Source organism: Aquarana catesbeiana, linkage group LG07, assembly GCF_042186555.1.
Source record: "Aquarana catesbeiana isolate 2022-GZ linkage group LG07, ASM4218655v1, whole genome shotgun sequence".
Lineage (NCBI taxonomy): Eukaryota > Metazoa > Chordata > Amphibia > Anura > Ranidae > Aquarana > Aquarana catesbeiana.
The window spans coordinates 311,613,655-311,637,823 of NC_133330.1; the positions used below are offsets into that span (position 1 = coordinate 311,613,655).

General features: G+C 44.5%; 1 protein-coding gene and 1 pseudogene across 2 annotated transcripts in view; both read left to right on the plus strand.

Annotated features, from left to right (window-relative positions):
• Positions 1-24,169, plus strand: part of ADGRL4 (adhesion G protein-coupled receptor L4) — a 320,385-nt gene that overhangs the window by 14,841 nt on the left and 281,375 nt on the right. For both annotated transcript variants that reach the window (XM_073593680.1, XM_073593681.1), the window contains exon 2: positions 3,170-3,310. In XM_073593680.1, coding sequence (XP_073449781.1) covers positions 3,170-3,310 — 141 coding nt within the window. The remainder of the gene's footprint in view (positions 1-3,169; positions 3,311-24,169) is intronic.
• LOC141103998 (U2 spliceosomal RNA) lies at positions 19,627-19,731 on the plus strand (annotated as a pseudogene).

Consider the following 24,169-nt stretch of genomic DNA (forward strand, 5'->3'; position numbering starts at 1 on the left):
AAACAAAGTCTCCTGTGAATAGTGGAGGGGAAGGCGACCAAAATCAATAGGTCACTAGTCCAGCGAGCAAGAGATTGTGGCTATGTTCTTACATACAGTGGTGCCATAGGGAAAGAATGTAGCCACCCTTTAACAGGAAGTTATATCACAGCAGCAAAAACAGAGGAATTTTACGTTTTAGAGGTGGCTGCGAGCAATAAAAGGTACTTTAACTTAAAGTGTTACTAAACCTAGGACCCTGCATTCAATACATCTGGTCTCCCACAGTACACAGAACATGAAAATGCAATTATTTTAGTAAATATAGAAATGCTAAATACCTTTTCTCATCAGCAATTAGAGCAGTCTTGTGACTTCTATCAGTGTCTGGTTAAAGCTTGTAGGAGGAGTTTTCATACTCCCCTAATTGGTTTCTGGATTACTGATCACATGCACTCTCCCAAAAAAAAAAAAAAAAACTCTCTAGCAATACACACCAAACTGAGCATGTGCAGCTTGCCCCAAGGCTCTGTTCTATCAGCACATAGATTGGGGACAGTGGAAGAAGGGGGGGGGGATCAGACAAGACAGGATCAAACTGCCTTTTTACACAATGCATTTGTTAATCTGGATTATAACAAGCATGCTTTACTGCATATACAGACTGATTTTACTGTTGTGGGTTTAGTAACACTTTAATCACTTCAGCCCTGGAAGGATTTACCTCCTTCCTGACCAGAGCACTTTTTGAGATACGGACTGCGTCACTTTAACTGACAATTGCGCGGCCGTGCGACATTGCACGCAAACAAAATTGACGTCCTTTTTCTACCACAAATAGAGAATAGTTTTTATTTTTGCGCTATAAACAAAAAAAGACAATTTTGAAAAAAAAAGTAATATTTTTTACTTTTTGCTATAATAAATATCCCCCAAAAATATATAAAAAAACACTTTTCTTTCTCAGTTTAGGCCCATATGTATTCTTCTACATATTTTTGGTAAAAAAAATTGCAATAAGCTTATATTGATTAGTTTGCTCAAAAGTTATAGCATCTACAAAATAGGGGATAGTTTTATGGCATTTTTATAATTATTTTTTTTATTAGTAATGGCGGCGATCTGCGATTTTTATCGTGACTGCGACATTATGTTGGACCCCTCGGACTCTTTTGACACTATTTTGGGACCATTGTCATTTATACAGCGATCAGTGCTATAAAAATGCATTGATTACTGTGTAAATGACACTAGCAGTGAAGGGGTTAAACACTAGGGGGCAATCAAGGGGTTAAGTGTGTCCAAGGGAGTGATTCTAACTCTAGGGGGGATTGCCTCACTAGAACATGACAAAGATCACTGCTCTTTCCTCTATTAATATTTGCTTGTTATAACCATGCCAATACAAAATTATCTTTATGATGATGGTGTGAAGAGACCCCTTGAATATCATGAAGTAGGATTATTTGCAATAGCACCTATCCTTGTTGAAATGTTGGTTATTTTCAGTGGTTTAAAATATGGGACTAATGTTCCTTTAATTTTCACATTGGACCTCTGACTCCATCTCTTGCTGCTTATTAAGTGGCATTGAGTTGGCATAATAGCATGTAGATAAATTTTTGTTAGTTTTTCTCTTTTTTTCATTAAATGATTGCACGAAATGAATTTCTAGGGATTTTATATATGTCCACTAGATGGCATTAGTTTGGTTAATTCGTTCTATCTTATTTGTTTTGTAAATGTCCCAGGTGTTTACTGCTATTATTCTCAGGTCTGTTTCATTGCCTCCTGTGTGGGATATCCCAGTTAACCAATCGCAGTATCCAGCTTGGTCTGAGCTAGCCAATAGCGCGGCTTTCTGAAGCGCTGTTTGGCTATTTAATACGCATGCGCGTGCGCGATCACGTACCCCTGATGACGTCAGTTGTGGCGAAACGGCCGTAGGGTCACAACGTGAACTTGCTTCGCGCATGCGCGATTTTAATTTAAACGGTGGTGAAGTTTTTCTGTCTCGCTGGTCGTGACAGTCTCACTGCTGGTGCCCATAGGCATCTTCCTGCATACATCACTTTATCTTGTGCACGTATATTTGATGTATTGCAGTGCATCTGTCATTTTTATGCACTTTATTTGTAATTTACATGCACTTTATGTACGAACTGGTGCAATGTATTTTTATTTTCAATTTAATTTTTATTAAAACGTTCCTGGTTATCTGCACTACTGGAGTCCCCTTCTCTCATTTCATGGTTTTTCCTTGTTTGGACACTGGCCATATGGTCCTTCCTGGAACCATTCCATCTTCCCTTGGTATCATTTACTGCTGATGGGAAATTAATGCGGAGAGCGATCAACAGGACATTGATTGCGGTTTCAACAGGATACCAACGTTGATCTACTAAGCCTGTTTTGACCCTCCTGAATAAGGGCGGTCGCAGGCTTTCTGGTAAGCCTTTATTGCTCTCTGGTGGTGGATGTCACTGTTGATCACATCGCTGGATTGATTTTGCACCAATATATCTTTGGACTTTTTTCACCTAGTTTGGACTTATTTTTCTCCCCTTTTTTTTCACCATTCTCTTTTTCACCATTCCTCTATTACAATGAACTGTTATAGATGAATATTTACACATTGATGGTTTTTCAATATTATGGATTGTTTATAGTACCTACATTATCACTTTATTGTTGCTATTTATTTTTTGGTAATATTTATTTTTACTATTATTCACTTTGCTCTTGTCCAGCGCTGCACTGATTATTATCTATCACTGCTCCCGATGACAGAGAGCAGTAGATCTCTGTCATGTTGCTAGGCAGAACAGGGAAATGCCTTATTTACATAGGCATCTCCCCGTTCTGCCGCTCCCTGACGCAATCGCGGGCCCCCCGCAGACATCAAGTCCGCGGAACACGTGGGCACGGTCACAGAGTACGCCCACAATTCCGCGATTTAAAGGGGACATACCTGTACGCCCATTTGCCCAGCCGTGCCATTGTGCCGACGTTCATCGTCGTGCGCTGGTCGGCATGTGGTTAAGAATGCAAACTCGCATAATTTTTTTTTTCTTTTTAAACCAGAGTTTAGTATTACTTTAACAAATCTGTGTTATGTGCTATTATTAGTTTGTTTTATTTTTTACTTTGGCTATATGCTGTTTGAACCGCCTGTGACTTTGTTTTGTAGAGTGTTTATTCCTGCTGCTGCACAATGGCCAGCAGTGTTTACACACGTGCCATACAAATGCGGAGTGTAAAACGGAGAAAGGAATTCGAGGATGTTTCTGCAATATGGGATACACAGGAGATGGTATTAAATTCTGTGAAGGTAAGGAAAAAAAGTTTTTACTTTTTCCCTGTAAAATGTTTTTTTTTAGCTCTCTTGTGCACTTTGGCCTAACAAAACTACAGCATAGCAAACCTATGGGAGCACTTGACCATCACACCTATATGAGCTTGCTGGATTGAACCCATGGGGGATGGATATGGACATAGGTGTGCGCAGCCTAATGCATTAGGGTGTGCACCCTTAAGCTCAAACATACATGCATGTGTATGTATCTACATATATATGACCCCTGCACATTGATCTTCCTGCTGGCACAGTGAAAGAGAAAAGGATAAACACTTCTCTTATGGCAGAGCCGGTAAGAGGAAGATCTTTCCCATGTTCCTGTTGCTCACAGAACGATAACACTAATGCGCATGGGGGGATTAGGGTGTGCCTGGGCACACCCGGCACACTCTGTGCGCATGCCTATGGATATGGAGTCTCTACAGCTATAACAGCTTCCACTTTTATTGGAAGAAGGGAAGGTGGGAAGGCTTTCCATAAGACTTTGGAGTGTGTCTGTGGAAATTTGTGTCCATTCAGCCCAAAGGTTATGTGTGAGGTCAGGTACAGATGTTGGCTAAGAAAGCCTAGCTCTCATTTGGCATTCTGATTCCTCCCAAAAGTGTTCAGTAGGGTTGTAGTGCATGCAATTCAATTCACTTCACCCCAAACTCATGAAACCATGTCTTTATTGAGAATAGTAGGAAGGATGGCACTCCGTAAAGAATTCAATCTTTATTGATCTTGACAAAGTGAAAAGAGAGTCCCTGCCTGGAACTTCGAGCATGCAGGGACCCTCAATTTGCTTTTTCTGGATCAAAAAGATTGACAGCATTTGAATCCTTTACAGAGCACAGCCGGGCCGGCCTCCTTCTTTCCGGAATTACTGCATCTTCATTGGGTACAAGATGAGCCCCTACTAGCGTCCAGCACTCAGTTTTTGGGAAAGCGACCCAATTTAAGGCTTGCGAGCAGCTCTTTCTTTGTTTGTGCACAGGGGCATAGTCATGGTGGAATAGAAAATGACCTCCTCCAGACTGTTGCCACAAGGATGTCTCTTTGGCCATATAGTGTATAAAATTGGAGCTTTTGTGTCCTTCAGGACCGGAGGTAATAGGAAATGCTTCCAATGGAGACACATAAATGCATTTTACTAGCTTTTAAAAGCTTGGGACTTCTGAAAATGTTTTTACAGCTGTTTTGTATCTTCCTTTACTGGTGACAATCGCTCTTTCCATGTCTCACAGGAGCAGGAAGTAAGGAAAAGTCTCCCCAATTACGTCACCAACAAAAATAGAAAATTGCATCTAAAGATGGAATCATGAGAGGAAGGCATGTTTAGGCTCCAAGTCACCCTGGTCAAAGTGTACACAAGGCTCAGGACTCTCTAGACCCCCCCACCCCCCCACTACATAACAATGATGGGGCCTGGTGATTGGCAAATAAAGCATCCATAGTCACATTATGGAGTGAATGGGAGCAAAACCCTATACTCTAGGTACAAATCATTGTTGCTTTTTTGGAAGTGCAGTGAGGGGAGGAAGATATGCTTGGGCGCCAAGTCAATCTGGTCAAAGTTTACACAAGGCTAAGGATTCTCTCCCTGCGCCCAAGTATCATTGATGGGACTTGATGATTGGCCACTAAGGCACCCAAAGCATTGTTGTGGAGTGAATGGGAATAAAACCATTGTATCCCAGGTACAAATCATTGTTGTTTTTCTGAAAGCGAAGTGAGAAGAGGAAGATATGTATAGGCACCAAGTCACCCTGGTGAAAGTTTACACCAGGCTGAAGATTCTCTCTCTGCCCTCAGGTAACAGTGATGGGTCCTGGTGATTAGCCACTAAGGCATCCATAACAGTATTGTGGAGTGAATGGGAGGAAAACTCTTTCCCCCCAGGTACAAATCAATGTTGCTTGTTCAGAAGTGGAGTGAGAAGAGTAAGATATGTATGGGCTCCAAATCAGCCTGGTCAAAGGTTATACAATGCTTAGGATTCTTTCCCTGCCCCCATGGGGCATGGTGATGGGTCCCGATGATTGGCCACTAAGGCATCCATAACAGTATTGTGGAGTGAATGGGAGCAAAACTCTTGCACCCAGGTACAAATCATTGTTGCTTGTTCGGAAGTGGAGTGAGGAGAGGAAGATATGTATGGGCTCCAAGCAGGGGCGGACTGACCATTGAGCCACTCGGGCACTGCCCGAGGGCCCTGGGCCACTAGGGGGCCCCATCAGGGTTGCCAGCCTCAGTAAAACCAGGGACAGTATGTATAAATCTGTGTTTTTTTTACATCTGTCTGTGTATACTGTGTGATTGTATATTGTGTGTGTGTATACTGTGTGGCCCCATAATCTCTGATTGCCTGGGGGCCCCATAATCTCCTATTGCCTGGGAGCCCCATGAATTATCAGTCCGCCCCTGACTCCAAGTCACCCTGGTCAAAGGTTACACAAGGTTAAGGATACTCTCCCTGCCCCCATTGGGCGTGGTGACAGAGCCTGAGGATTGGCTGCTAAAGCTCTGCATTGTCTGGAGCTCAAGAATCATTTTTTAAATGACTAAGACACAGCAAATTTGAAAAGTGTAACTTCCATTCTATATTGGGACATGTCAGGAATGTATTCATGCACATTTAGCTAGTGAAAGGTCCCCTTTAACGATCTGATGGTGTCAATCCTCCTACCACAACCCCAATCTTAAGCGGACCTGCCACACTAGGACACCACTTGCTGCGAGAGTAAGCAGCAGATTACAGCAGGTGTAGGCCGACAGCCTGCTGTGAGGGACCGAGAGAAGGTGAATAGAATACATTAGTATATATGCATGTCTCACAGCACAGTATAACCCTGCAATTCAGCCATTGAAGCAGCTTGTTATGAAGCAAAACTCCTACGCCTCGCTTTCTTTCTTAGGAAGCGTGCCTGTTCATTGTAAGCAATTATTCTGAGATATAACAATAAAGAGAAATACAAAGTGAGGGTTAGACAGACTACCAACCATGCTTTGCAGTATGATCTGCCAAATGTTGTAAACATTTACTTTTCGACAGCAGAAAAAAAAAAAAATATTTGTGCATTTGTTGTACCAAATGGGAACAAACGAAATTAAAAATGTATTTCAAATAGGAATGCTGTTCTTATGATAATCTGGATACGGGCACAAGGAAAGGGAGTTTTAAAATGTGGAAGATTTTTTTTTTTTGTTTTTCTTTGTTGATAGGTGTTGTCCAATGTTTGATGCATGAAGGAGCATTATAGGATTTATTGATGACAGCCACAGAGCATGAAAATGAATGATTGCTGCTGCATGTAATAAATGCATGAAAATGCACTTAGAACAATGTCAATCCAACCTTGTAGCCCCCCTAGCAGTGGTTGATAAGCCAGTTCCTGCACCAGGGGGTCTACTGTAGATCATAAGACAAGAGAATTAGCGCTATCTGCCTCTCATACTGTATACAACTGGGACCCCCAGAGAAGCTATCTGCTTCTCATATACAACTGGGAAACTCAGAGAAGCTATCTCCTTCTCATATACAACTGGTAAATCCGGAGAATCTATCTCCTTCTCATATACAACTGGGAAACCCAGAGAAGCTATCTGCTTCTCATATACAACTGGGAAACCCAGAGAAGCTATCTGCTTCTCATATACAACTGGGAAACCCAGAGAAGCTATCTCCTTCTCATATACAACTGGTAAACCCGGAGAAGCTATCTGCTTCTCATATACAACTGGGCAAACTTTTAACTCCCCTTAGTAGTTGTTGATAAGCCAGTTCCTGCTCCAGTGGGTCTACTGTAGATCGTGAGTCAAGAGAATTTGGGCTATCTGCTTCTCATATACAACTGGGCAACCTTGTAGCCCCCCTAGCAGTCTTTAAATAAGCCAGTTCCTGCTCCAGGGGGTCTACTGTAGATCATGAGACAAGAGAATTTGGGCTATCTGCTTCTCATATACAATTGGGGAATTCAGAGGAGCTATCTGTTTCTCATATACAGCTGGGTAACCTTGTAGCTCCCCCTAGTAGTGGTTGATAAGCCAGGTCCTGCTCTAGGGGGTCTACTGTAGATCATGAGACAAGAGAATTTTGGCTATCTGCTTCTCATATACAACTAGGAAACCTTGTAGCCCCCCTAGCAGTGGTTAAATAAGCCAGTTCCTTCTCCAGGGGGTCTACTGTAGATCATGAGACAAGAGAATTTGGGCTATCTGCTTCTCATATACAATTGGGGAATTCGGAGGAGCTATCTGCTTCTCATATACAACTGGGTAACCTTGTAGTTCCCCCTAGTAGTGGTTGATAAGCTAGGTCCTGCTCCAGGGGGTCTACTGTAGATCGTGGGACAAGAGAATTCAGGCTATCTGCTTCTCATATACAACTGGAGAACTCGGAGGAGCTATCTGATTTAAAAAGCTATTTGCTTCTCATATACAGCATGGCAACCTTGTACCCCCCCTAGCAGTGGTTGATAAGCCAGTCCCTGCTCCAGGGGGTCTACTGTAGATTGTGAGACAAGGGAATCTTCTCATATACAACTAGGGAACTAGTCACCATCTTGTGACTACAGGGCCTACCAGGTTGCACATCGCATTTGGGCCCACAGTGAATGCAACTTCACAGTCCATGGATGACTAAGTTGGTTAATCTGTAATAATACCTGAAGACGCCGAGTAGGGTAAAACACCTTGAGGTGGCGAATTAGGACCCCACTGTGATGTCACTTCCGTCCGTTGGAAGCCCGACTTATACAGTCTTGCTGGATTACACTGGGTGCCGGTCTTGGCACTGGACCAAGTGAGTCTCATATACTGTATGTGATATGGTGTGCATATTGGGGCATGTAAATAAATGTTGTCTGTTGTACTTTCATTCCTTTTTTGAGCATTGTAGAGCCTGGAGACCGTGAAAAAAGATATGGCATGGCACTGGAAATAGAGGCTTTGTTACAGCTATTTGACCCATATGTTCATAGGGGCAAAGAATCCAGTGAGTCTCAGTGTGCACAGGGGAAGGGGACAAAATTAAAAACACAGAGCACTTTCTTTGGCATTTAAAGAGACACGGAACTGGTGGAGCACTTGTTTAGTTAAATATAATAGACACTAGTTATGGACACTAATGGTGGAATATAATGCTCATCAATATAAGTTGGATATAAGTATGTAAATAATTCTCTGGGCATTCGTTTATTACATCATATTAGATTATTTGAGTGACCTAGCAGCGTACACTTTGGTATAATATATACAGTATCTCACAAAAGTGAGTACACCCCTCACATTTTTAGAAATATTTTATTCTATCTTTTCATGTGACAACACTGAAGAAATGACATTTTGCTACAATGTAAAGTAGTGAGTGTACAGCTTGTATAACAGTGTAAATTTGCTGTTCCCTCAAAATATCTCAACACACAGCCATTAATGTCTAAACCGCTGGCAACAAAAGTGAGTACACTCCTAAGTGAAAATGTCCAAATTGGACCCAATTAGCCATTTTCCCTCCCCGGTGTCATGTGACTCGTTAGTGTTATAAGGTCTCAGGTGTGAATGGGGAGCAGGTGTGTTAAATTTGGGTGTTATCGCTCTCACTCTCTCATACTGGTCACTGGAAGTTCAACATGGCACCTCATGGCAAAGAACTCTCTGAGGATCTGAAAAAAAGAATTGTTGCTCTACATAAAGATGGCCTAGGCTATAAGAAAAGTGCCAAGACCCTGAAACTGAGCTGTAACACGGTGGCCAAGACCATAAAGCGGCTTAACAGGACAGGTTCCACTCAGAACAGGCCTCGCCATGGTCGACCAAAGAAGTTGAGTGCAGGTGCTCAGCGTCATATCCAGAGGTTATCTTTGGGAAATAGACGTATGAGTGCTGCCAGCATTGCCGCAAAGATTGAAGGGGTGTGGGGGTCAGCCTGTCAGTGCTCAGACCATACGCCGCACACTGCATCAAATTGGTCTGCATGGCTGTCATCCCAGAAGGAAGCCTCTTCAAAAGATGATGCACAAGAAAGCCCGCAAACAGTTGGCTGAAGATAAGCAGACTAAGGACAAGGATTACTGGAACCATGTCCTGTGGTCTGATGAGACCAAGATAAAGTTATTTGGTTCAGATGGTGTCAAGCGTGTGTGGCATCAACCAGGTGAGGAGTACAAAGACTAGTGTGTCTTGCCTACAGTCAAGCATGGTGGTGGGAGTGTCATGGTCTGGGGCTGCATGAGTGCTGCCGGCACTGGGGAGCTACAGTTCATTGAGGGAACCATGAATGCCAACATGTACTGTTACATACTGAAGCAGAGCATGATCCCCTCCCTTCGGATACTGGGCCGCAGGGCAGTATTCCAACATGATAATGACCCCAAACACACCTCCAAGACTACCACAGCCTTGCTAAAGAAGCTGAGGGAAAAGGTGATGGACTGGCCAAGCATGTCTCCAGACCTAAACCCTATTGAGCATCTGTGGGGCATCCTCAAACAGAAGGTGGAGGATCGCAAGGTCTCTAACATCCACCAGCCCTGTGATGTCGTCATGGAGGAGTGGAAGAGGACTCCAGTGGCAACCTGTGAAGCTCTGGTGACCTCCATGCCCAGTAGGGTTAAGGCAGTGCTGGAAAATAATGGTGGCCACACAAAATATTGACACTTTGGGCCCAATTTGGACATTTTCACTTAGGGGTGTACTCACTTTTACTGCCAGCCGTTTAGACATTAATGGCTGTGTGTTGAGTTATTTTGAGGGGACAGCAAATTTACACTGTTATACAAGCTGTACACTCACTACTTTACATTGTAGCAAAGTGTCATTTCTGCAGTGTTGTCACATGAAAAGATAGAATAAAATATTTACAAAAATGCGAGGGGTGTACTCACTTATGTGCTGCGACTCGGGAGCATTACCCGCAACTGTAGTTGTGCATTAGGGTGCAATTTTAAATTAATATAAAATACATGTTTTACTACACGCAGCACATAGGTATGAAGGGAGCCTAAAGGTAGACTATTTGGACTTTGTAGGTTTAGCCCATTTTCATTGTTTTTTGGATAGAATTAGAAGGTGACTGAACAGTTTACTTGTTGCCTGAAGTTATTCTTTGAATTTGCTAGTAAATAAGAAATACACATTTTAAAAGCCATTATGTTCCCATGAGCTTTGATTTCTTTTGTCTCTAGTGATTTCATGCTCCCCTGTCAAACCCTCTAGTACTTTTTTTTATTTTTTTATTTCGTATTATTTATTTATTTATTTGCTTCTGTTGGGAAAAGAGATTCGGATAATTATAGCCACTAAAAAAGGGAATACAAGTCTCCTCCGAGAAAAGGAAAAAAGAAGTGAGATGGCAATGCATGTTGACACCAGCAATAGCAGACATGTCAGGCTAGCCAGTGCGACAGCGCTGACAGAATCAACCACGATAACAGCTATGATCAAAAAAGACTATTACACAATAGAATCTTGCAGACCAAAAGTGAGCGAGATAGGTGGAAACAAAAGGCAAACAAATAATTTGACTCTCTAGGGAGAGAAATGTCAGTTTGTTCCTTCACACTCTTATCAGAGTTTTTTATGTTACTCGGTGAGACGAAAGGCAAATGTCTTTGAAATGGCAGACCGTGTCCTCTAACCAAAGTAGCGCCTACGCACTTTTCTGCACAAATCAGATACTTATTGGAGGTTGCGAGTGACACTGATACGCCAATTTTAAAAAAAATCTCTAATTTATTGGTAAATATGATGCTGGGAGGGCGGAGTAGAGGGGAGGTAAGTGATGGACTTGGCGCTGCATGGACATAGGTTTTAGTGGTTTTGGGGGCAAGATTGCTCCTTAAAGTGGCACTCCAGGCAAACAGCTATAGTTGCATATAAAATACACAAATGTGAACTATCTGATTGGACAAAATCTTTGTGTGATTCATAATTCATACCCCTCTGCCACACAGTACAGTCAGGAGCGTTGACACCATTTTCTCTTTTTGAGCTAAGGAATACATTGAGGTCACCTCCCCGCTCCCAGCTTGTCGATTGGGCGGGCAGTAAAGGAGTAAATAAAGTCATCATCTCTACAAGACTTTTCTGGTCATCAAGTTTGCTTTAAGTGCATGGGGGGGTGGGCATCACCCCTGCCCCCCGTTTTTATGGTGGTATAGTGGCCATAGATATTTTTTATTTTATTGATATATGTGTGCGCACGGGGTGTGCCTGATATGCCTGGGCACACCCTAATCCCCCATGAAGTGCAGATTCCCCCTACTGACTGGGCTCCATCCTCGTTCACCCCCCCACCCCACCCCAGCATCTCTGCCAGCGTCCCTCCTCTTCTGCCAGCTGCTGTGGGCACACAAGGAGATGTTTCAGGATGAAGAGCGGGGAAGGGACCGGTAAATATGTAATTTACCGGCCCCTTTCTTTTCTGAATGAATGCAGTAAGTGATTGATACCACTTACTGTGTTCATTGATAACTGAAGCATAGTAAGATGCCTTTTCTATGCTTCAGTTTATGAATGAACAGGAAGCCGCTCATCACAGAGCACTTTCCATTCATTCTTTGCCCATTGCAGCTGAGGCTGCAGAGAGAGGGAGTGAGGAATCTCTGTCCTCAAAAGTGAGATATTAGGGGTCTGTTTAGACCTCTGATATTTCACCAAAGCCCCCCAATGGGGCTCCTAAAAATAATAATAACTCATTTTGTAAAAAATAATAAAAAATTAAATTGTAAATAATAATAATTACAAAAAAAATGATAAACATAAAAAAACTACTGTCAACGTCCATTGTAGTACTGACACCAACCTCTGCTCTACTGACAACGTCCACTGCCCTACTGACAGATATGTATACATGCACACACATGCGCATGTGTGTTTGAGTGTTGGGGTGCACACCCTAATGCAATAGGCTGCTCACACCTATGATTATCCATTTGTGTTTTGGTACAAATGGGTTGGATTGGACCCTCGGAGTGTGTTGTTTTTAAAGAGCCCCCTTTTCCTCCTGAAGAAGCGGGGTTAACCACAAAATGCGTTGAGGCATGCAGCCCATGATGGAAGCCTCCCCTGCAAGCATAGAAGTGTTTTAAAGTACTGTTTGAAATTGTGGGGGTTTTAATCCAGGAATGGGGATTTTGACCCATACGGGCAATAATTTAAAGGGGGGTATTGCATATGCTCCAGCAATAGATTTTTAAATGAATACTGTTTTTATTTGACTTTGTTAATAAAATATTTTGAAATACATTTTAGGTTTGATCCACCTGTGTCCTGACCACAGAAAAATCCATCTTTTTCTTTCTCTTTTTTCGTCATTTAGATTGCGGTGCCGCAACCCACCATTTGATTTTAGTTTTCCCTGTTAAGAAGACAGTAATACTTACCTCCCCACTGCTCGTCTTGCCATATGTGACCCTAATTTAGAGGAATTGTCACCTGAAGTCTCTTTTAAACCAACACTTCTGGGAGTGTTATTCTCCAGTAACAACCATTCTGTTCTAGGGGGACAATGCCAAGTCACTGTACCGTATCTATAGAGAAGCAGCATGGTCAACCCAACACAGGAAACATATACATGAAGTATGTGCACAGGAAGTTTTCATAGAAACATAGAAAAGTGATAGCAGAAAAAGACAGAGCAGTCCATCGAGTCTGCCTACTTTTTATTTGTTTTTTGTTGTGTTTTTTTTGTTAACTTTGTTGTCCCGTTGTTGTTAGATCTATGTTTGTCCCAAGCATGTTTGAAGCCATTTACTCTTGACTGTCTCACTACCTCTGCTGGAAGTTTATTCAAAGCATCAACTAACCTTTCAGTAAAATAATACTTTCTAATATTAGTTTTGAACTTGACTAGTGTAGTCCAGATGTACCCCATTTTTACCCATACTGTTAGCCACCCATACTCCACCCTCTTACCAACTTAAATAACGAGACCACACCTTTCATCTGGAGTATAAATGGCCATAACAGCCTTTTATTAAACAACTGTATAAAAATACCTCCAATATTAACTTCAATATGAATAACATATAAACTCAGATAAAACAACATGTTTTAAACAATCTGTTGGTCAATGACGGAGCTACCCCAGTTTACCACATATCCACCAGAGGGCACTGCAGGAACATGTTTCAAAAACTGATAAGGCCTCCAGCTGTACCGCTCGGAGACAACCCCCTCCCGCAGTGCAACATACCGGTATTCCTTTCAGGAATACACAGGAGGGGCCATACTATTGCTGACCCTCCACCCCTTTTAACCTTTTATTTACCGCTACCGTCACCGACCAACAACAACAAACCAGCCACAGCCCGAAAGGATGAAACCTTATCCTTAAGGGCCCCTCCACACCCTCAAGGCCCGTTGTATTCATTCCTGCAAACCCATGGTCCAAAGATCCGTCCCCACATCTGTGAGGTGAACCCCATCCCTCCTCAAATAGAGGCCTACATTTATCTCAAGCTCTCTGTGCCGAATCACCATGCCCCCTTGTTGAACCAAAAACCTCCCCACCACCTTGTTGACACGTATACGAGCCTTGTTAATCCTTGCCACAGACCTAGCCTTGCGCCACGAAGTTCGTGCCACAATATCAGACCATAGTAGCAAAGTGTTCGGATAAGTAGTGTGCAAGTGCAACAAATCCGCTTTTACATCCTCTATCAGTTCCCTGACCGTCCTCACCCCCAAATCGTTACCTCCAGCGTGTATGACCAACACATCCGGAGGTCTATCTAGCCAGGCAAATCGTTCCACCTCTGAAACCACTCTGCCCCACATCATTCCTGGTCTCCCCAGCCACTTGATAAAAGCCTCCCTTCTCGATATGCCTAACTGGCGCCCATCTGGTCTCGCATCACCTCTCCTTGCCCCCCAACAAACGTAGGAGTGTCCCAGTTTCCAGACGAGGCGTGGAGACACTCCATCTGAAATGAAAAGACAACAAGGCAGGGTGATATCACCAACGCAACAAACAAAAAACACCCACTACCTATATGTGAAAACCAAAATTATACAACGTACGGGTTTTATTTATCTTTTCATTTATTTATTTATTTATTTTATTTTTTTTATTTATTTATTTATTTTTTTATTATTATTCCACTGCTAATTGAGGGCGAATGTATGAACAGAATCTCTTTGATTCCCATCTACCAATCCTCCGTACCGCTGCCTCATCCAACCCGCATCTGGCAGCTTCTGTGGCCGCCCCAATGCGGAAGGAGTGTGAGGCGTATGCCTTCTCATCCAAACCTATCATCGATAAGCATTTTCGAAACACCGCCACGAATTGAAACTTTGAAAGGTAAGCACCATTCTCATGACATAAAAATGGACCCTCACCTACCGGTCTAATCTTCCCAAATTCACCAACCGTCCTCACCGGACATACTGGCGATCCCGGTAATGCATGCAGCCACACATCTATGCCTTTTCCCAACTGGTCTGTTTTCGACCTCCTCAGCCGCAAACACACCCTCCCCGTGCATGCCCGCACCAAAATACCCCCCGCTTCCTTTTTGGACGGGCTGACCAACTCCCCTACCCGAAACGCCCCAAAAAGCGCCAGCGAAAAAGCCGCTGTAAACAGTAAACATTCATAACTTGAGCTGCACACCAACCCTAGCTGATCACAAATTGCCAACAGGTTGGCAAAAGTGACCGGTCTACGGTTATCTTTTTTCTTGTGCCCCTTCCGGTACCCTTTTAATGCCTGCCGTACCCAAAATTCCTTCGTCCAATCCTCCATCCCCTGTAACTTAAACAGAAATGACAGCGCCACCAACTTCTTACCAATAGACGATACCCCCACCCCATTTTCCATGTTCCTGGACACAAAATAAAGGACCAATAATCTCAACTCTCCCCCGTCATCCTCTGCTCCGGATTCCCGTACAAGTCCCAACCATTCTCGCCATACCTTCACATAGGCCGACCATGTGGACTCACTCACAGACTGTTGTATCCATCCTGCGGCGACTCCAATGCCAGCTCCCAGATCCAACCCGGGCAAGGAATCCCTTCCTTCTCTGCAGCCGGAGCTAATTCCCTGAACCTGTCCCACTGAAAGCGAGACAGTGAATCAGCCAGCGTGTTTTCAATCCCAGGTATATGCACAGCATATATGAAAATATTCAATTGCAAGCACCGTAATACCAACTGTCGCAATAGTCTTATGACAGGTTGAGAAGACGCTCACAAGCGATTGACTATCTGCACCACTCCCATATTATCACAGTTCAGCCGCAACTTTAAATTCTGACAAGCTTTGCCCCATAATTCCATAGCCAGAACTACTGGAAACAATTCCAGTAGTACCAAGTTACGAAGGAAACCTGCTTCAACCCAGGATTTTGGCCATGGTTCCGCGCTCCATTGACCCTTAAAGAACACCCCATATCCAGTAGATCCCGCCGCGTCAGTAACCAATTCTACATCGAAGTTACTTACCGGACCAGACATCCACACTGACCTCCCGTTGTATTCCGACAAAAATTGATACCATATTTTTAGGTCCTCACGATGATCCTTAGTAAGCCTAATGAAATGGGCCGGTGCTTTTACCCCAGCTGTAGCTGCTGACAGCCGTCGGCAAAAGACCCTACCCATGGGTATGATTCTACAAGCAAAGTTCAACTTACCAAGCAAAGATTGGAGATCCCTCAGCTGTATTTTCTTCATCCCATGGATCCGCCTTATTTCTGTCTGCAGATCCACTAACTTTTCTTGCGGTAACCTACATTCCATTGCCATTGAGTCAATAACAATGCCCAAAAAGCTAATCTCTGCAGGTGGGGCCCTCAGTTTTGTCAGCGGCCAGGGGAACTCCAAACCGTTCTGCAATGTGTTGCAATGTTGACAATAAAATCGCACACACACTGGAAGAAGGTGGGCCTATGCATAAGAATTCATCTAAATAGTGTATCATAGATTCAAGGCCTAGCACCTCTCTTACCACCCACTCCAAAAAGGAACTGAAAACTTCAAACATGACGCAGGAAATGGAGCAACCCATAGGTAAGCATTTGTCCACATAAAATTTTTCCTGCCATTGGCAACCCAACAGCCAAAAGCTGTCCGGGTGTACTGGAAGCAGCCTAAACGCCGCCTCAATATCAGCTTTTGCCATCAGTGCCCCTTTTCCATAGCGCCTGACCCATCGAACCGCCGCATCAAACGAAGTGTATGACACGGTGCAGACGTCCGGGTCAATGAAATCGTTAACCGAACCCCCTTTTGGAAATGATAAGTGGTGAATTAGCCGAAACTTATTCGGCTCTTTCTTTGGCACCACCCCCAGAGGGGACACCACCAAGTCATTCAATGGTTTTGCCTCAAACGGCCCCCCCATCCGTCCTAAAGCCACTTCCTTTTCCAATTTCTCCCCCACCACCCCCGGGTGTTGCAACGCAGATTTTAAATTCCGTGCTACTGGAGGAACCACCGACAATGAACATGGAATTTTGAACCCCTCTCTAAAACCCTCAGTGATCAGTAACTCCGCTTTCCTATCCGGATACTTACTTAGGAAAGGTTGCATCCTTTCCACCTTCACCGGTGTCATCCCTCTTGTGAGCAAACTCCCCGGTACGTTTTCCTTTTTTGAAACACCGAGACAGGGTGTGGGCTCCCCCACAGCCTGAACACTCATGCTTGAACTTGCAGGACCCCCCAAACTTACAGGATCCTTCATTATACTGCCAGCATACCCCCCATTTTCTGCCGGCCGGTAGTCCTGAGGAGTTAGTACCCCCGGCCCCCCCTTGAAATAACTGAGGCGGGGTCCTAGCCGACGACATCAGTTTCATCCATAGGCTAATATCCTTATGGTCCCAACGCAGAGCCGGACGCACCGCTCTGCGTTGACGAAACTGCTCATCGTAACGTAACCACGCAGTTCCCCCGTACACTCTATGTGCCTCACCTATAGCATCCATATAACAAAACAACCCCGAACAATGTTCAGGGTTCTTTTCGCCAATGACACTAGCCATGATAGCGAACGCTTGCAACCAGTTCACAAACGTCCGCGGTATCAATCTATATCTCCTCTTCTCCTCATCCTCCTTCTTGGAATCGTCGGATTTAACCCTATCCAGGTTAAACTTTTCCAATGGCAACAAGGAGAAAATTTCCACGTACTCACCTTTATGAATTTTTTCTCTCACTTCAGGTTTCAAGTGTGCCCCTAACGGGCCTTCGAAACAAACATATATCTCGCATTTTGCAGCATCTGCCAGCCTAACCACATCAGTCCTGCCTTTTGTTTCTGCAGCCCCCTTCTCACCTGCTGTTTCCTTGTCTGCCACCTTCTCTGGCAATGTGGTAGCTGGCACCTCTGTAACCGCAGCCCCCCCTGTCCCCCTTTGTGCATCCCTTTGCGGAGCCTGCCCTGGTCCCTCTCCAAAGCGACCAACCAGGACCCTTAAACCCTCCAATAGCTCCTGGAGCTGTCCCCCTGACCCCGAACTGGCGGGTGCAGTACTCGCCAGTTGTTGGTCAGTAGCCTGACCCCCCCCGCTCTGCGAAGGTGTCACCATCCCTCCTGCAGTCGTTGCTATCCCCCCCAGCAAACCCTGCAAAGCATTAGTAAAGGAAAAGTTATCACTAGACTTACCGGGCTGACCAGGATTCCTCACAACAGCCGCTGTGCTGCTCTCCCTTGCTGGTTTCGGCTGCTGTAGCCCATCTTCCTCATTGGACACCTCGTCTTCGGACTGTTCCCCTTGCACTGGGACTAGCGTCAGAGGTAGCCCCCCAGGAGAAGCCCTCCTGGAGGCTGGAAGCCCTCGCTGGTGTGAGGCCTGCACTGTGCGATGAGTCACTGCTGATCCACGCTGCCCTGAACTGCCGGCTACCGGGCCAGCCTGGGCACTGTTTCCATTGCCATCTTGGGACACGTCCCCCCCGCCCGGTAAGCTCCGCCCACCCGTGGTGCCGCTCGATCCACGCGACCCGGACGTTGCTGCTCTCGGCGCCGTTCTCCCCCTTCTGTCCACCCGCTCACACTCGTGCAGAGATACTGAGGGGCTGTTTGAAATCCTCCGTGCAGTGCCAGCGTGCGGGGAAGCGGCGCCATGCTGGCCCGTGGCCCCGCCCACCGCTCCGTGACCGCGGCGTGTAACCCGCCCGGGCCCCGCCGACTCAACTGTATGGGTCCTCTTGGCCGGCGGTGTCGATTGCTCCCCCTCGGGCTCCGTGTCAGGCGACCCACTCCGTGTGCTGACCCAGGTGAATAGCGCGCCGGAGGCCGCGATCTCCGCGCACGCGCAGACAGCTCACCTTCTCCCACTGCATGGCTTGCTTCTCCCCCGAGCATCGCTGCGACCTGGCTGCGAAGCCAGTCGGATCCATTCGCCGCCGCCGCCTGCCGCAACCGCGCCAAAATCACCTCAACGTCCGCCATTGTGTCTGAGGAGCAGAGAAATTCTGCCTCCTCGTGTCTCCTTCCCAGCACACTGTTCCGTTTTTGCTCCTCTCCTCTTTTATATGGCCACTCCTCCTTACTTTCCTGTTATCTCCTCCCACACTTTTCCTTGAAACATTAACCCTATGTGTGTCACTAGACACACTGTCATGCCCGGCCCTGCACTATTCCTCTTCTTTCCATCATTCCGGGCCTCACTTTCCTTTAGTTAGTCTGAGGTCATGTCCCCTTGTTCTTGATTTTGGTTTCATGTTGAAAAAACTGCCCTCCTGAACCCTATTCACCCCCTTGATGTATTTAAAGGTTTCAATTATGTCTCCCCTTTCCCTTCTTCTCCAGACTGTACATATTAGGTTCCTGAAGTCGCACTCAATATGTTTTATCCCTCAGACCTTTCACCATTTTTGTTACCCGTCTCTGGACTTGTTCTATTTTATCAATATATTTCTGTGAGTGAGGTCTCCAGAACTGGACATAGGGGGTTATTTACTAAAGGCAAATCCACTTTGCACTTTCAAGTGCACTTGGAAGTGCAGTCACTGTAGATCCAAGGGGGGCATGCAAGGAAAATAAAAAACAGCATTTTAGCTTGCACATGATTGGATGATAAAATCAGCAGAGCTTCCCCTCATTTCAGATCTACCCCTCACATTTACAGCGACTGCACTTCCAAGTGCACTTTCAGTGCACTTTCAAGTGCACTTGCAGTGCACTTGTAGTGCAAAGTGGATTTGCCTTTCGTAAATAACCCCCATAGTATACTAAATGAGGTTTCACTAAAGATCTATATAGGGGAATCGGGACCTCCTTCCTCCTGCTGGAGATCCCTCTAGTGATGCATCCTAGAATTTCTTGTCACTTTTCCCACTGCCTAGTCACACTGTTTGCTTCTCGGCCTTTTGGCTAAGATCAAGTGTAGTCTCTGTTTTTATCAGTTGCCAGAGGAGGCTCTGTGCTGCTCCCATAGGGGAGGGCTGGCAAATCCAATGGCGTAATTGTGCCTGGAAGGGCGGTTTCAGCAGGGATTATGTCGAGCTGCCCAACAGATTACTGGGGGCTGACCACTGGTTTGCGCCTGAGCCGTCTGGAAGGGTGCTTCTGGTGAGGATGGGTGCTGCATTGGGTCTGGCCAGAGGGTCGGGTCCCTGGCCTTCTGGCCTGGATTAGTGTAGTCCTAGCTCCGGACAGTTATTCGGGAGAGAACACCGGCTCCTCCTTTAGAGGGGGGAGAGTGGTTAGTATCTCCTGAATGTAATTAGGTAGGAGGGATGGGAATGACGGTTGAGTCTTCATGCAGGGCTCTCCCTTAGCTCCCAGAACTTCAGGCCTTCCTGTGTGGAGTGGGGGCTACGCTGGTCTGGGTTGTTGGTCAGGGTTGTGACGAAAAGCCTGTGGTAAATGTGCCCCTGAAGTGACAGTTCAGGGGTGCCAGACAATCACTGTGAGTGAGAGTCACATTGATTTATGGCACCATGGTCACTTCACTAACACACTTTTTTCACACCTGTCTCTAGGGCCGAGCCTTTTGGCTAGAACCAGGGTAAATTTTTATTCCTGGCCGAAGGGCCTGGCCATTGTATTGCACAATGGTCACTATTTCACTTCTCTTACTTCCTTCTCCCCACTTTCCTATTTATTTCACCCCGTGTTTGTCATTTTTTTTGTATTTTTTTGTTTGATGTGTTACACATTTGTCACTGTGTGATGAGTAGGGTGCGGGTCCTCGGACTTGCCCTGAAAGTCTTGAGAGGGTGTGGACATAGGCCTTTTGGCTTGGTTCGCCCTCTTTCATGGGGTCTCCCTTCGGGGGAGTCCCACCGAGGAACTGGGTGGGTCTGTCTGGTTTCGGCCAGACGGACCCAAGTGAAGTACCTCAGTCCCCGTTGGAGCCTAACGCTCCAGGGGATCAGGGTAAGGTCCTTCCTAGGGAGGACCGTGTAGCACCCATTGCACGTTTTTGCACAGGACCCAGTACAGAGCCTTGTGGTACACCACTAGTAACTGCTTTCTGTTCTGAACCCTATTTACAACCTTACTCTGGTATCTATGCTTTAGCCAACTGCATATCCATTTTCGTTTTTTTGCTCCTGTTCTTGCTCATGGCTCTTTCTTGGAGTTTGTATATGAGCAGACCTAATCATGATCAACCTCCATAATGCAATGGAAACTATTCCACTTCTGCTATTACATGAGTGCCAATCCCAAGCTTAAACACATTGTACACTTAATTAAATGTTTTTGTTGTTTTAACTAGGTATTAGTGCAGTTACATTTCCTGTGTCGCTTGCCTTGCCTTGTAATAATGGGCTTGTATATTGTGGCTACAGTTGTAGAGTCATGGCTGATGAATTCCCCTATGTTCATGTATTTATTCACTGAGCTTGACCCTATTCACTAAAGGGACAGGCAGCTTCTTGTTCAGGTCCACACAGTGTCCAATCCATGCCTCTCCATTTCCTCTGTGCTGCATCAGAAATGTGGGCGTGCTAATGTGATGAAAACACATCTCATCCCTTCACTGTTCTGCCTACTTTTGTCTGTATCAATTCTAATGACAATGTAGCTCTCCCCTGCAGAACACTAGACTCATGGTTGTAGGATATTTAGTTTCTTCACAGGAAGTGTCAGTTCTTAGACTACAGACAGAGGTCATGCAATAACCTATGCAGTGCCATGCCGCATGTTTGAACACAAACAGAAATGTCTGACACCGGAATGTTAAGATTTATATTCCTATAGGCTGTGCATGCAGGGCAACACATAACACCATGAAACTACATGATCAATGCACATCTTATGCAGGTGCAAACAGGAGAGTTTATAATGCCTTTAATAGAGCAGGTGGGTTCCAACCGTTATTTGTCAATGGGTCAGATATTGGGCTTGAATATTAAATCCTTTTCTATTTTAGATTTTTACAACTTTTTTTTAACCAATTTCCTGCATTTTATTCTAATTTTGTAGTTGATTTTGGTAATCAGAAGGGAAATGATCATGTTGCAATAAATGACGGGAACTAATTATATAGGCAAATAATATAATAACATATAGCGGACTTAAAAGAAGACACTGGGATCTGTTAATGCACAGAGACCGAAGGGGTCCTCGGTATAAATATATTAACATATTTATCAACCTCTGGCTTGAGAAATAAGGCTAAGCTTTTAGATTAGTCTAGGAAGGCATATTGTTGTTGTCTCATATATGTGCAGGTCTCTTGGTGCCGTGGAAACATCTTTTGGGGCTTGATGTCAGTGGCTCATATTGGAGATTGATGGGCTCATATCATCTCACAGTGCCAGAAATTACAGCTGAATTTAGCAGTGTCGATGAAGTATCATTTGCATTATTAAACATGGTAAACTAATATACAGCGTTCTCCAGGGTCCAGTCCCAACTCTACCAGGGAATGTCGAAAACTCACAACCTAGATAAATTCTATGCACATTTCTTCTTATGTTATGAGGATTCACAAACAGGACAAGAGGGAGGATGACTGAAAGAGAACCTGTCAACCTTTTCAAATTTTCACACATTTACACATAAAGGTATACTTAGAATGCAGTGATTCTAACATTCAACAAACATTCACTGCAGGTAAATCTTCCTTGTGCATGTGTTTTCTATGGCAGTGATTGGTTCACCACCAGTAAATGTGAAAAACATATTCACTGGTTTGAAAATTTGTTCCCATGTGTTGCATTAACAATCAATTAAAACGGGATTCTGTGCATTATTGAAGTAGAAATTAAAGTGATACTAAACCTTTAAGTTTTTTTTTTTAAATAAAAATAACCAGGGGCGGTGCTATGTCTGCAAAAGATCTAGGGCTAGAGCCCATAGCAGTGGTCACCAACCTGGGGGGGGGGGGGGGGGGCACGCCGGTGGTAAGCAATTTTTTGCGGGCAAAGGAATGCTGGTGTTGGCGTTTCAGTCATCATGGCACAATGGTTGATATGGTGTCAGGGTGATCGAAGCGCATTGTTTCTATTGTTACAGGCGTGTCATTTGCCACCGTCGCCTGTCACCAGATGCAGCTTTTTAATTTGCCACCATCACCTGCCACTAGATGTGGATTATCACTTGCCACGTCACCTGCCACCATTTGCAGATTGTCACTTGCCACGTCACCTGCCACCATTTACAGATTGTCACTTGCCACATCACTTGCCACCATTTGCAGATTGTCACTTGCCACCATTTGAAAATTGTCACGTGCCACGTCACTTGCCACTATTTGCAGATTGTCACTTGCCATGTCACTTGCCACCATTTGCAGATTGTCACTTGCCACCATTTGCAGATTGTCACTTGCCACATCACTTGCCACCATTTGCAGATTGTCACTTGCCACATCACTTGCCACCATTTGCAGATTGTCACTTGCCACGTCACTTGCCACCATTTGCAGATTGTCCCAAAAAAGTGTCAAATTGGTAAAAATGACAAGACACGGCTTGGGACAAGTCCTTTATGAAAAAATTAAAAAATGAAAATGTCCCACAAAGCCTTCTTCTTCTTCTCTTGCTCTGCCGACGGACCGAAAAAGAAAAAAAAAAGTGTCAAAATGGTAATTTTTACCCTGAAGGGTCTGGTATGGGTTTTGAGGGGGGCCCCAATACCAACTTTTATCTGTATTTTTAAAACTTTTTTTTGCATTGATCCATGTCCCCTGGGGCAGGACTCAGGTCCCCAAACACTTTTTATGACAATAACTTGCATATAAGCCTTTAAAATGAGCACTTTTGATTATTCATGTTCGTGTCCCATAGACTTTAACGGTGTTCGCACAAATTTTTTGCCTGTTCGCATGTTCTGCTGCGAACCGAACCGGGGGGTGTTCGGCTCATCCCTACATTTGAGTAACACTGTCATTGATTGTATCTCCATTCCATGTTTTGCTCGCACAAAAACAACAACAAAACTCTAATAGGTTGTAGCTAGCTTGTATATTGGTGTTTTTTCATTTTTGATATAAATAATTATGAACAAAATAATGACAAGTCTGCTAAAGGAAATGGTTAGAATACCTTCTGATTTTATAGATGTCTATGTTTCCAACATAGATTTCTCTTCACTTCCTGCCTCAATGAACACACGGAATGTTAGGAGTATCTCACAAGTGAGCCCACAAAAAATAAGGAAACAGATTTCTGTATTTTAGGTTTTGGGCCAGCTGCGGATATCCCAAAACCTCCCCCCTCAAATTCTGAATATATATTTGTAGAAGGCAGCCCATGAAAATCACAATATAATAAAGATGGTAGCAGTAATCTGTGAAATACCACTGCAGACCATAAACCAGAGGCTGTAATTACTCCAAGTAAACCAATCACAACAAGAACAGAAAAGTAAAAAGAAAAAATCAAAAAATGCAAAGAGAAAGAAAATAGAGGAGAAGAAGAGATGCAGTAAGATAGAGGGGA